We start from the raw sequence: 13,572 nt of genomic DNA, 5'->3' as shown, positions 1-13,572 counted from the left end.
ACTCTTCAGTTCAGTTCAGTTGCTCAGTCATGTCCGACTCTTTGCGACCCCATGAATTGCAGCACGCCAGGCCTCCCTGTCCATCACCAACTCCCGGAGTTCACTGAGACTCACGTCCATCGAGTCGGTGATGCCATCCAGCCATCTCATCCTCTGTCGTCCCCTTCTCCTCCTGCCCCCAATCCCTCCCAGCATCAGAGTCTTTTCCAATGAGTCAACTCTTCACATGAGGTGGCCAAAGTACTGGAGTTTCAGCTTCAGCATCATTCCTTCCAAAGAAATCCCAGGGCTGATCTCCTTCAGAATGGACTGGTTGGATCTCCTTGCAGTCCAAGGGACTCTCAGGAGTCTTTTCCAACACCACAGTTCAGAAGCATCAATTCTTCGGCACTCAGCTTTCTTCACAGTCCAACTCTCACATCCATACATGACCACTGGAAAGACCATAGCCTTGACTAGATGGACCTTTGTTGGCAAAGTAATGTCTCTGCTTTTCAATATGCTATCCAGGTTGGTCATAACTTTCCTTCCAAGCAGTAAGCATCTTTTAATTTCATGGCTGTAGTCACCATCTGCAGTGATTTTGGAGCCCAAAAAAATCAAGTCTGACACTGTTTCCACCGTTTCCCCATTCATTTCTCATGAAGTGATGGGACTGGATGCCATGATCTTCGTTTTCTGAATGTTGAGCTTTAAGCCAACTTTTTCACTCTCCTCTTTCACTTTCATCAAGAGGCTTTTTTAGTTCCTCTTCACTTTCTGCCATAAGCTACTCATATGCTGTCCCTAATTTTCAACCCCTGCCTCCCATTTGATCCTGCAAATGTGTGATAGCCATTAAGAACCCACCATAAGACTTAAAAGTAATGCCCCAGTCATCTCACAGGCTTGAAGCAGAGCTTTAGGTGAGCGGAAGGAAGGAGTCTATCAATTCTGAGACTCTGCCATGATGGTTAGTATTTAGCTTTTTTTTTTAAAGTCTTTATTGAATTTGTTATAATACTGGCTCCTATTGTTCATGTTCTGGTGTTTTTTGGCCACAAGGCATGTGGGATCTTAGCTGCCCAACCAGGGACTGAATCCTCTCCCCGAGCAATGGAAAGTGAAGGCTTAACCATTGGACCACCAGGGAAGTCTCAGCATTTTAACTTTGAATATTTAGGTAATAATTCCATTAATTAATAATAATATGCATCATGTCTTGTTATACAGATATGACATGAGGGTACAGGGAAGTCAATTTGCCCAAGGTCACAGAGATAATAAAAATAGTAATTGGTAGAACCAAGGGTCTGCCTGATCTCAAAGCAGCCCTGCTCACACTGATGAACAGCCATAAAAAGTGCTACATTATGACAATGATTTCACTAGGAAAAACCTAGAAAATGAAAAGGATCAGATCAGATCAGATCAGTCGTGTCTGACACTTTGCGACCCCATGAATCACAGCACGCCAGGCCTCCCTGTCCATCACCAACTCCCGGAGTTCACTGAGACTCACGTCCATCGAGTCAGTGATGCCATCCAGCCATCTCATCCTCTGTCGTCCCCTTCTCCTCCTGCCCCCAATCCCTCCCAGCAGCAGAGTCTTTTCCAATGAGTCAACTCTTCGCATCAGGTGGCCAAAGTACTGGCGTTTCAGCTTTAGCATCATTCCTTCCAAAGAAATCCCAGGGCTGATCTCCTTCAGAATGGACTGGTTGGATCTCCTTGCAGTCCAAGGGACTCTCAAGAGTCTTCTCCAACACCACAGTTCAAAAGCATCAATTCTTCGGCGCTCAGCCTTCTTCACAGTCCAACTCTCACATCCATACATGACCACAGGAAAAACCATAGCCTTGACTAGACGAACCTTTGTTGGCAAAGTAATGTAATAGTCTCTATTAAGAATTACTTACATACAACATGAAACTTAAACTTCCTCAAAATGTAGAAAACTGGCAAAACATCTTTAAAGCCTAGAAAGTCTTTCTCTACAAAGTTCTTCAAAATATCCCAATAACTAGTTAATTCTTGAATTTATAAACTCAATTAAGAATCAATAGAGAAAACACTCCATACCTTTGAATCTTTTGGCTTCTTTTTCTTGCCTTTGTTTTTTATCTTGGTAGAATTAAACTAAAAAGTAAAAAAAAAAAAAATTATTGAACACTCAAATAATAATATTATGAAGCTACCATATATCATAAAGATACCATTTTGATTTTCATAGACTGGTCCTAAGTTGAAGTACATAAAATGTTTACCAAAAATTAACACTTTAGTGTGTTAAGCCCCACTGTTTTGATTTACAATAGAAAATAAGAAAAATGCTAAATGACACCTAATGCTATATAACTAAAATTAATCATTCCAACTTAAGATGCTGGTACTCATTTTCAACAAGGTTTATGCCATTTCATGTAATTGATGAGATTCATAAAGTAATTCCAGCTATGTGCTTATCATATTTTAATGATTTTCCTTTACTAACCAAACTAGACATTCTGCACTTGGCCAGACACCAGGGGACCAACAGTGAAATTAAAGCAGCGTCTAACTTCCCATGCGGTCATGTCATCTGTGCTTCCACAGTCAGCCAGATAGGATCTGACTGAACGAAGACAAAATTTTAAGTATAGACAACTTGATCCTAAAAAAATCATTAAACAAGTATGTCTCTGTTCAAAAACTGCCACAAACTAATTAAGGAAGACAGCTCTGGAATTAATTTAACTTTTTAAGCTCAATTATAAGCCACTCAAAGTCCATTTGTTTTCCTTACAGAACAAAACACAATTTTAATCATTACAAGGTAACATTTCATTTTTATGCCATCAGATGACTCAAAAACTCCCTTCCTATGTCTACGATTAACATTCATTAGTTGTGAAAATTTATGGACACTGTCTAATTTAAGCTGCAGAGTGTGCTGACTGTTGTTCCAAGAGGAAGACTGGGATTACCCTAAGAAAATTGCCATGTTCCCCCGAAGTCCTCCAGATGTGGTTCTGGAGTGCCTCCTGGGATATAAAAAAACATTGGGTCCTCCTCTCCTCCTCTGGCTGACACAAATTAGAATATGACATTGAAAATGATGGGATAACTTACTGGCACATCACCACTGTCCTGTTTCCTTAATACAGTGCAGCGGCTGTCTGTTAGAAGATACAGATGGTTTTGTAAGGAAACGAAAGGTTTACATTGCTGTACGATACACGAAGTCCTTAAAGAAAACCACCCCAGATACTACTAACATCCACTATGTCCTACTCCTTATTTGGCTTTGACACAGTTCAGTTTAGAAACCAAGAGCAAAATGGCTGACTCAGTGGAAAACCAACTACTAGGAATTATGAAATTTCAATCTAACTCAGTACAACTTGAGTTTTTTCTAGATACCAAACTCTATGCATGCTAGGTGCTGGGAATACAGAAATGTATAGAGAAGTCCCTGCCATCAATAAGCTCATGTTCTGCAAACTACACAAGAGAGGCAAACACCACAGCCCAGTGTGCTAAAGGCCACAGTAAATGCAGTGAAACAAAGCTGACAGAAGAATGAAGTCTTCAAGGGGAGCAGCCCAAGGAAGGGTCAGGGAGGGCTGTGGGGAATAGAGGACTTTGGATGAGCAAGCAAGAGGCTGGGATGTGAGCAGGGACAGCACAAGGCAGGTTTGGGCACAGCAGGAAGTGAGGTGTACATTCTGCGGGGAGACGGGGGCATACTACTGAGCCCAGACAGACACTGTGACTTCAACCTGCAGGCAAAAGAAGTGTTTCCCCAACAGAATACTTAAAGAGGATCAGACAGATGTTCTAGAAGAGTCAGCAGAAGCAGTGTGAGAGAAAGGTTTGGAGTGGGAGGGTCAGAGGCATGGAGACCTGTTGAAGACTACTGAGATCATGGAAAGGTTATTAAGATCCTGGCCTAGGGAAATGGAGATGGACAGGGAAGGGCAGATCAAGAATACAGCTTACTTGACTTGACAACAAACTAGATAAGGGGTAAAAGGCAAGAGGAAGGGTCGAGACCAATTTCAGCGTTTCCTGCTTGAAAACAATACATAACGCATTATTATCTGAGATAAATCTCATGTGGCTTAAGCCATTCCAAGAGAGAGATATGCACACGGGATCCAAGAGAGAGTTTGGGTCTCCCAATTATCACAGCACTGGTGATGTTATTGAGCACTGTTAATTTATAAGATCAGTGGATTTTGATAAGTTTTTAACCAATGTAATCGTTCCTTTAAATGAAAGGAGACAAAATTGAAAATGTTGGGGTAAGGGTGAGAGGCAGAGGTAGTGAACTTGAAAATCTGTTGGCTGGTCATTTGGTTGGTGGCTTGCAACCCTATGACTGAGAGCAGAGAAACTGTCACAGCTGGATGGATTGGGTATTTCAGGCACAGAACACAAGAACCAGAGAAAATGCACAATGTAAGGGAATTGTGTCCTTTGGAATTGTCCTGTGCGATCCAAACATGCATCAAGTTTTGTAAGCTTAGTCCCAGAAAAGCATTTTATTCCCAGAAGCAGCAAGCTGAGTGCAATCAATCCAGGGTATCAAGAAGCGTGTTACCCCCAGTCATGAAGCAGTGTCCCTGGAAAATAAAGCCGCCTATATCTGAGTGTGCTAAGAACCACAACAAAAGTAAGCTTTCAGTTCCTTATGCTGTATCTGAATTTCATAATGTGTAACTCTTTAGTACAAGGCCAAAACCTTTTCACGTACCCTTTAAAACAAATAGCATGAATCAATATAGTGAAAATGAGTATACTACCCAAAGCAATCTATAGATTCAATGCAATCCCTATCAAGCTACCAACAGCATTCTTCACAGAGCTAGAACAAATAATTTCACAATTTGTATGGAAAAACAAAAAACCTTGAATAGCCAAAGCGATCTTGAGAAAGAAGAATGGAACTGGAGGAATCAACCTACCTGACTTCAGGCTCTACTACAAAGCCACAGTTATCAAGACAGTATGGTACTGGCACAAAGATAGAAATATAGATCAATGGAACAAAATAGAAAGCCCAGAGATAAATCCACGCACATATGGACACCTTATCTTTGACAAAGGAGGCAAGAATATACAATGGATTAAAGACAATCTCTTTAACAAGTGGTGCTGGGAACTCTGGTCAACCACTTGTAAAAGAATGAAACTACAACACTTTCTAACACCATACACAAAAATAAACTCAAAATGGATTAAAGATCTCAACGTAAGACCAGAAACTCTAAAACTCCTAGAGGAGAACATAGGCAAAACACTCTCCGACATACATCACAGCAGGATCCTCTATGACCCACCTCCCAGAATATTGGAAATAAAAGCAAAAATAAACAAATGGGACCTAATTAACCTTAAAAGCTTCTGCACATCAAAGGAAACTATTAGCAAGGTGAAAAGACAGCCTTCAGAATGGGAGAAGATAATAGCAAATGAAGCAACTGACAAACAACTAATCTCGAGAATATACAAGCAACTCCTACAGCTCAACTCCAGAAAAATAAATGACCCAATCAAAAAATGGGCCAAAGAACTAAGTAGACATTTCTCCAAAGAAGACATCCAGATGGCTAACAAACACATGAAAAGATGCTCAACATCACTCATTATCAGAGAAATGCAAATCAAAACCACTATGAGGTACCATTTCACACCAGTCAGAATGGCTGCGATCCAAAAGTCTACAAGTAATAAATGCTGGAGAGGGTGTGGAGAAAAGGGAACCCTCTTCCACTGTTGGTGGGAATGCAAACTAGTACAGCCACTACGGAGAACAGTGTGGAGAGTCCTTAAAAAACTGGAAATAGACCTGCCTTATGATCCAGCAATCCCACTGCTGGGCATACACACTGAGGAAACCAGAAGGGAAAGGGACACGTGTACCCCAATGTTCATCGCAGCACTGTTTATAATAGCCAGGACATGGAAGCAACCTAGATGTCCATCAGCAGATGAATGGATAAGAAAGCAGTGGTACATATACACAATGGAGTATTACTCAGCCATTAAAAAGAATACATTTGAATCAGTTCTAATGAGGTGGATGAAAATGGAGCCTATTATACAGAGTGAAGTAAGCCAGAAAGAAAAACACCAATACAGTATACTAACGCATATATATGGAATTTAGAAAGATGGTAACAATAACCCTGTGTACGAGACAGCAAAAGAGACACTGATGTATAGAACAGTCTTATGGACTCTGTGGGAGAGGGAGAGGGTGGGAAGATTTGGGAGAATGGCATTGAAACATGTAAAATATCATGTATGAAACGAGTTGCCAGTCCAGGTTCGATGCACGATACTGGATGCTTGGGGCTGGTGCACTGGGACGACCCAGAGGGATGGAATGGGGAGGGAGAAGGGAGGAGGGTTCAGGATGGGGAACACATGTATACCTGTGGCGGATTCATTTTGATATTTGGCAAAACTAATACAGTTATGTAAAGTTTAAAAATAAAATAATAAAAAAAAAAATAGCATGAAATTTGAAAGTCTAACTCCTGGCAATACACAAAGCAGACGTCTGATGAGAAGGAAAAAGGAAGAGGGCAGGGAGAGACAGTATCCTAAGAGATATATGTAGTACCAAAGATAACAAATTTAAATTCCGAATTGAAGAACGTGTCTAACTCTGGAGGTCAACTGTCAAATCCACCTCCATGTTCACAGCCGGGCGTGGAACTCTACCCCTGCACCAAGAATTTCCTCTTTCCGAGGAGCTGAACCCCTCAGCACTTTTCCTGGTCCTCTCTTCTCCCATATTACAGTTACCTGTATATTCATTTTATTCCTTTTTCTAAACATAATGTCCTGAGGGCAAGGACTAGCGTAAGCATTTCTGAGTTCCCTGTTATCACACCTAGCACAAGGTGTTGAAGCGGCAGTAAAAGATTTCTGACGAACTGAGTTAGGGGTGTAGCTGGGCCACAGCCTCCTTTTTTGACTCCCAGCTCTAGGCTCTTCCCACCACAGCAGATATGTTATCTGTTCTAGATTCTGCAAACACTGCCTCCTTCTGCAGGCCAATGTTTTCTTGAATGCTACAAATCAAACCATTTCCTAAGAAACTCCATCACTTTAATATATATATATAACCTTTGCCATGACAACTGTCAAAACACCTACAAAGAGAACAGTCCATGTAATGTATCCATCTGAGTGTCTTGACAACACTGAGATCCATAGAGTAAAAGGGCTTTAGTATATGAAAAAATCACTGTTCTTAATACTAACTTCCCCAAATAAGCCAGACGTAGCATGATGATTTTCATTATTTTCTTTGTTAAGTATCTAAGTAAGCTAGATCCTTTGACGACTTTTTCCTTAGACACAAATTGAAACTGTCCACATACCCATTATATCAAAGAACTCGTCCAAGGCATTATGGAGTGCTGGGAACTTGTCTCTGTGTTCTTCTAGCAGCCATATTAAACACCGCGCTTCCTTCAGTGATGTAGGCTCATAGAAATAATCAAGTTGCTTTCCTTCTATAGAGCCTAGCTTATGACCGTATTTCTCATTCCAGAGAAAAGTCATGATGCTAAAATCAAGCTCCTTAAGAGGAGCCCCATAACGAGAAAAGAAAGGTCCTGTGGCATCTAAGCCTATAATAAAAACAAAACCCAAGTCAGAAGAAGGGAGGATTATTTGCTATAAAATTATATTCAGTTTCACATCTTGGAAAGCAGTTCTATTATAGTTTGCTTACGTTTTCAGTGAAAACATTTAAATACTTGAGAATAAACTTATTCAAGCTATTATGGATTTCAGAAATACCATTTCACATGAATATACTGAATACTGTAATTCTTACCTATTAGTTGAAAAAGGTGGGCCAAAGGCTTCTATTATTCTAGCTATTTTTATTAGACTTAGGAAAAGAAGGAATTTTTTAGTATTTATTCTTATTTATTTGGCTGTGCTGATTCTTAGTTGTGGTATGAGGGATCTAGTTCCCTGACCAGGAATTGAACTTAGGAGCATGGAGTCTTCACCACTGGACCACCAGGCAAGGCCCAGAAAAGGAATTTTTTAAAGGCATTAAATTCCTTTAAAAATATAACAGTAACTTTTCACTCCTTCATAATGATTTTCATTCAAATTAGTACAAGCTAGCCAGATTTTACAATGCTTTTCTACGTATATTCTATAATAACAAAACATCAATGATATATGGAACTTCCCAAATGCCTTTAAAACAGAAAATGGGTGAACTCTTCATCCAACACCTTCAAGAATGCACCTTATCCCCTCGAACACCGTGGCCCCTTACCCTCCTCACGAGAATTTCAGGTGGTCACTATTCTCAATCTTCCTCCCGCTTCTACAACTCCAGAGAAAAGGGTGGCTGCACCCTCAGGCACTACTACTGAAAGGAGGTGAGCCCCTGCTGCGTGCTAACACAGCCACCAAAAGCAAGGACTGGCTCTGCTCTCTCCCCCTACATCTCTAACACTGGACGGGTCACAGGCTTTCAGTCTGCAAATGAAGCAGAGACTGCCAAGTCAAAACTACCCTAGACGGCTGAGCCTTCCAGACGCAACAGCTTTGCAGAGGTCATGTTACATATCAGTGTATTTAAACACGAGAATCAGTGACCATGTAAAATACACACATGATACAAGGTTTAAGGGAATCACGGATGAAGAAATACCACATTCAAATCTCCAAATGGAGCTCACATCAGAGCATGTGCTCAATGAGAGGAAGGCAGCAGATCACACCTAGTACTGAAATGTTAACCCCGCTCCTGCCCAATTTAAATTAATCTTAGTTAAATAAAGCAAATTCAAGTAAGAAATATAAAAAATTTTAACATTTCCTTGTCTGTTTAGTAGACACTAATGGCAGCATCACTTAGGATAGTTTTATGGGGCCAGGAACCCATGGAGACACATGTCCACAGCAGCAACATTAGTTACCAACCACACCGAGTACTGCCACCTCGCTCTGTCTCCACTGACAGACACTTAGTAGTATATTCTCTGAAACCCTAGTGTTCCATCAGCTCCGGTCTCTAAGGCAGGTCAGGCCAGCAATCTCTACGGGCCGCTGCTACGGCTCCTGCTAGCCTTTTACCCAACAGCTGCCGACTGAACCGTCTACTGGGCTAGGAAGTGGCCACCTTGGTCACTGGGACAAACAAGGCCACGGTGGATGCTCAAGGACCCCATCCTCTAGGGTCAGTCGGCAGCTTTCTCTACTGCTGCATTCCATGATCCCTGAGTAGGTCTGGTAAAGAGCCTGCTCGAAGGTTCTTCCTCAACCAAACTAGGAAAATCAGGACAGAGCGCCAGTTTTATGATCCTGTGATTCACAATGCTGAAGGTCAGCCCCAGGACATTTCTCTTGATCCTTAGATACAGATCTGCCATAGGCGATCCTAACCAATCATCCATACTCCATCCCACTCTCCCCTCCAAACTCTTCACAACCCCAGAGGGCACCCCTGTGCAGCTGACTCCAAGGGGTGCTATTCACCCAGGGGAGTGCCCAGTAGTCACAAAATTAACACACTACAATAGTTGAGCATAACACAGGACTGGACTTTCTTACTGACTGGACTTTGCTGTGTTGACATATTTCACAAAAGCACAAGGTAACCTTTCTATACAAAGAAAGTGAAGTCGCTCAGTCATGTCCGACTCTTTGCAACCCCATGGACTGTAGCCTAACAGGTTCTTCTGTCCATGGGATTTTCCAGGCAAGAATACTGAAGTAGGTTGCCATTTCCTTCTCCAGGAGATGTTCCTGACCCAGGGACTGAACCTGGATCTCCCGCACTGTAGACAGACACTTTACCAGGAAAAGTGTCACCAGGAAAGTCAACCTATCTAAGGTAACCTAAAAATTGTGAACTTCAGGAAACAGTATTTTTTAACCATACAAATTTGTAGTTCTACATTTTAAAAAGTCATAAATGATGGTAAAAAGAAGAAGGATTCAGAGGTCTGTATTTATCCTCCTACAAAACTGCATCTCTACAGTTAAGAGACATACCAAAGCTATTAAGTTTCTGGATCCAGGTGGCTAGTTTTGGGTCCACTTCTTTAAGCTCACTCAAAACATGCAGAAATACCCTTGTTTTTACTCTGTTCTTTTCTTGGATCAAATGACGAATGACATAGTCCACTGCTTCATTCAGGAAATTTCTGCTAGAAAAACACGTTGTGTAGTCTTCTGTGGTTAAAACCTTCCAAGAAAGCAATTCTTTGAGAAGCTTGGAAGTATTCAGTATCCCGGACTTAATCTTGTCAGCATACTGCTTTATGCACTGCAGAATTCTGTCATCAAGGAACTGGCAACTTTGGACATGGTTGATAGTTTCTAAGGATGAATAACAGTGGTCAGTAAAAAGGAGAAAGAGGACCAATTTGCAAAAACATAAACTCTGAAAAACTTAACCTAACATTGTGTGTGAAAGTGAAGTCAAAGTGCTAGTTACTCAGTTGTGTCTTACTCTTTGAAACCCTGTGGACTGTAGCCTTGCTAGGGTCCTCTATCCATGATATTCTCTGGCAAGAATACCAGACTAGGTAGCCGTTCCCTTCCCCAGGGGATACTCCCAACCCAAGGATCAAACCCACATCTCCTGCGTTGCTGGCAAATTCTTTACTGTCTGGGCCACTAGGGAATTACTTAGCAATATAATCCGTGACTCAGATGTATTCTTTATGTTGTTTTAAATAACCTAAGAACTTTTAAATTAAATATATAAAGTATTTAACTTTAAAAGTGCCTTTAAAAGACATGAAACTTCACAGTATATCAAACATATCAAGTATCTTATTTCTTTCACTAGTACCACTCATGTAACATCTAAAAACTTAGTTCCTCTAAAAAGGTTACTTCCCTCAACAATCTTAACTGAGCCTTATCGACTACTCAGATTTTACATTCAATAAATATGCTTCATGCATGAATGTAAAGCTTTTTTTTTTCCCCCTGGAGTTGAAGGGATCATTGCTTCAGGTATAAAAACAATATTTGGTTGAATTTGGATAAATGTGTGTTATCTGTCTTACTGTTGAATCCTAAATCATAGACCTCTGGAGTTACTGATTGCAGTATCTCAAAAGTGCATCTTCCTACCCAGGCATTTCCCCCCAAAAGTGGCCATTTAACCTCTTGACGCTAATATGGTAAATAAACATACAAATACAAAAAATATATAAAGTAAATGATGTTCCCTAAAATTTTTTTTCAGTAGAAAAGACAGTTCTGATTGATTTCTGAAACATTAATGGAATAACCAGTCAATCCTAAAGGAAATCAACTCTGAATATTCATTAGAAGGATTGATGCTGAAACTCTAATACTCTGGCCACCTGATGCAAAGAGCCGACTCTTTGGAAAAGACCCTGATGCTAGGAATGATTGAGGGCAGGAGGAGAAGCGGGTGACAGAGGATGAGACGGTTGGATGGCATCACTGACTCAATGGACCTGAGTCTGAGCAAACTCTGGGAGACAGTAAAGGACAGGGAAGCCTGGTATGCTGCAGTCCATGGGGTTGCAACGAGTTAGACATGACTTAGTGACTAAACCACAACAAGATGAAAAACAAAAACAGCAAGAGGAAATATTAATGCTGGCAACAGTCATCAGAGTAGAAAATGAGAATAATTTAACTCAAAACTGAAAGGAGTCCTATAGTTAATAATACTGTTTCGTGTATTTGCATGTAGACCTTGAAAGTTCTCATCATGAAAAAAAAATTCTGTGTATGTATGGTGGTGGATGTTAACTGGATTTATTGTGGTAATCATTTTGCAATATATAGAAATATCAAATCATTATGTTGTACACCTGAAACCATACATTAAAAAAACACAAAACTTGAAAGTAAACGTGTCCACAGGGACAGTAAATCACTGAGACTGCTCCCATGTTGATCAGGGAATGCTGATGAGATGAGCATAAAACACGAAGTAATCTCTCTGGCATCTCATATGAACTGCTTCTTTATGTGAAGCAGCATACTTCAGATAATCAGTGGCTAATTTACAGTTCAAACATATGTGTGGAATTTCAAATACTATTTTCACGTTCACTTTGGAGATAAGGGAACTGAGACAATTTGCCCTAAGTGGCAGGAAAGTGTTTTCAATTCCTGTATATTACTTATAAATTCAACGTTCCTTACACCACTCCCCTCCCCATCTCAGGGTAATCAAAAGATGGTGATAGTATTAAAATACCAAGGGAAATCTAAATTTCAATTCAATTTAACTATTAACATAAAGCCCAACAAGATGAGTATTTGTATACACACTTTTAAGCAAGAATATATGATTCTCATCACGCTTCAGACTCCCAGCATACCTCTCTGCTCTTCAGTTTTTGGTGGGTTACTTTCCCTTAAGTCCTCTTCCAGTCTTTCTTGTGCTAATTTTTTTGCTTCCTTTTTTTGGAGCTTTCGCTTCAATTTTTTGTCTTCTTTCAGCCTCAACTTCTCTAGGCTGATAAACAATTATAATTAATGACAATTCACCTTTGTTATGAACTCAATCAACTACTTTCCTTTGCCTATTGTAGAAGCCATTTTCCAAATAATAAACTAGAAGTTTTCTTTTTTAGTTAGAACTTGAGACTACATCCTCTGTTCAGTATCAAAAACTTTTGACATGTGGTCAATTCAGTCAAAACAAGTGTATTTGTTTCATAAAAACAAGAACATCAATGACTAAGTGATTTCTAATTAAGGATGCATATATAGATCATACACATATTATCCCCATGTATAGAAGATACCATTAGAGTAAAGAGGAATAGTAAAAAATTACTATGCAAGTTAATACATGTAAATACTCATTTCCACAGTAAAATATCATTTTCATAACCCAATAATGATCTACAACACTCAAATTTGGTCAATATGGCTTAAAGAAATTCTCTTCAACAAATAACTGATCTTTTCTTTTGCTTTTTCTTGGTCACCAATGATTAAAAAAATAACTTCTTAAAATGGAAAACAAAAAGCAGGGCAAAAAAGAAAAGAAAAAAAGATTGAATTATTTGAACAAGAAGATAACAGAAAAGTGATTAATTCTGACAGTTCACTGAGTATTTCAGGGTGAGAGTCACTGGTTCAAATGTTTGCTGAAGAGAACAAAAGGAAAGATGTTTTTGGAATTAAAGTGTAAACAGCTGAGAGCTAAGTATGTAATTTTTATCCAAATGCCAAATCTACTGAACATGTCATTTCATAGTTCAAATGTCATAATTTTACTTATAAATTCAATCACTAAATAATGCTTCTTATTCAAGTTTTTAGCATTTAACTATTCGAGGTTGTCTTAAATACCTATAAAATTCACTTCAAAACTACTTATTTGGATATGTGTGCTGAGCCAATTTTTAAAACAGCATTATTTAGAAAAAAAATTTAACAGAATCATATTCTAATGGACATTATTAATCTGATTATTAAAAATCTTACCTAGAACATTTCTGTTTCAGAATAGGTCTTGGAGGAACCTTTTCTTTAATGACCTTGTGTTCAAACTTTAAATAAAACAGAGACATCTAAAATTTGTCTCATGCTCCCACGACATTAAGCATAAAA

The 13,572-nt window shown here is 39.5% G+C and overlaps 1 protein-coding gene across 12 annotated transcripts in view; it reads right to left on the bottom strand.

Moving 5' to 3' along the window:
• TTC3 (tetratricopeptide repeat domain 3) overlaps positions 1 to 13,572 on the bottom strand; it is a 129,912-nt gene that overhangs the window by 47,209 nt on the left and 69,131 nt on the right. For 11 of the 12 annotated variants that reach the window (XM_025293790.3, XM_025293836.3, XM_006044250.4 and 8 more), the window contains 6 exons: positions 13,447 to 13,511; positions 12,330 to 12,466; positions 10,006 to 10,332; positions 7,359 to 7,610; positions 3,091 to 3,137; positions 2,062 to 2,118 (listed from right to left, as the gene is read on the bottom strand). In XM_025293790.3, the coding sequence (XP_025149575.3) occupies positions 2,062 to 2,118; positions 3,091 to 3,137; positions 7,359 to 7,610; positions 10,006 to 10,332; positions 12,330 to 12,466; positions 13,447 to 13,511 (885 nt within the window). The remainder of the gene's footprint in view (positions 1 to 2,061; positions 2,119 to 3,090; positions 3,138 to 7,358; positions 7,611 to 10,005; positions 10,333 to 12,329; positions 12,467 to 13,446; positions 13,512 to 13,572) is intronic. The other variant, XM_044948332.2, reaches the window with a different exon arrangement.

Source organism: Bubalus bubalis, chromosome 1, assembly GCF_019923935.1.
Source record: "Bubalus bubalis isolate 160015118507 breed Murrah chromosome 1, NDDB_SH_1, whole genome shotgun sequence".
In the NCBI taxonomy this organism is placed as follows: Eukaryota; Metazoa; Chordata; class Mammalia; order Artiodactyla; family Bovidae; genus Bubalus; species Bubalus bubalis.
Note: the sequence above shows the minus strand (reverse complement) of the source record. Positions and strands in the feature narration are given on the sequence as shown.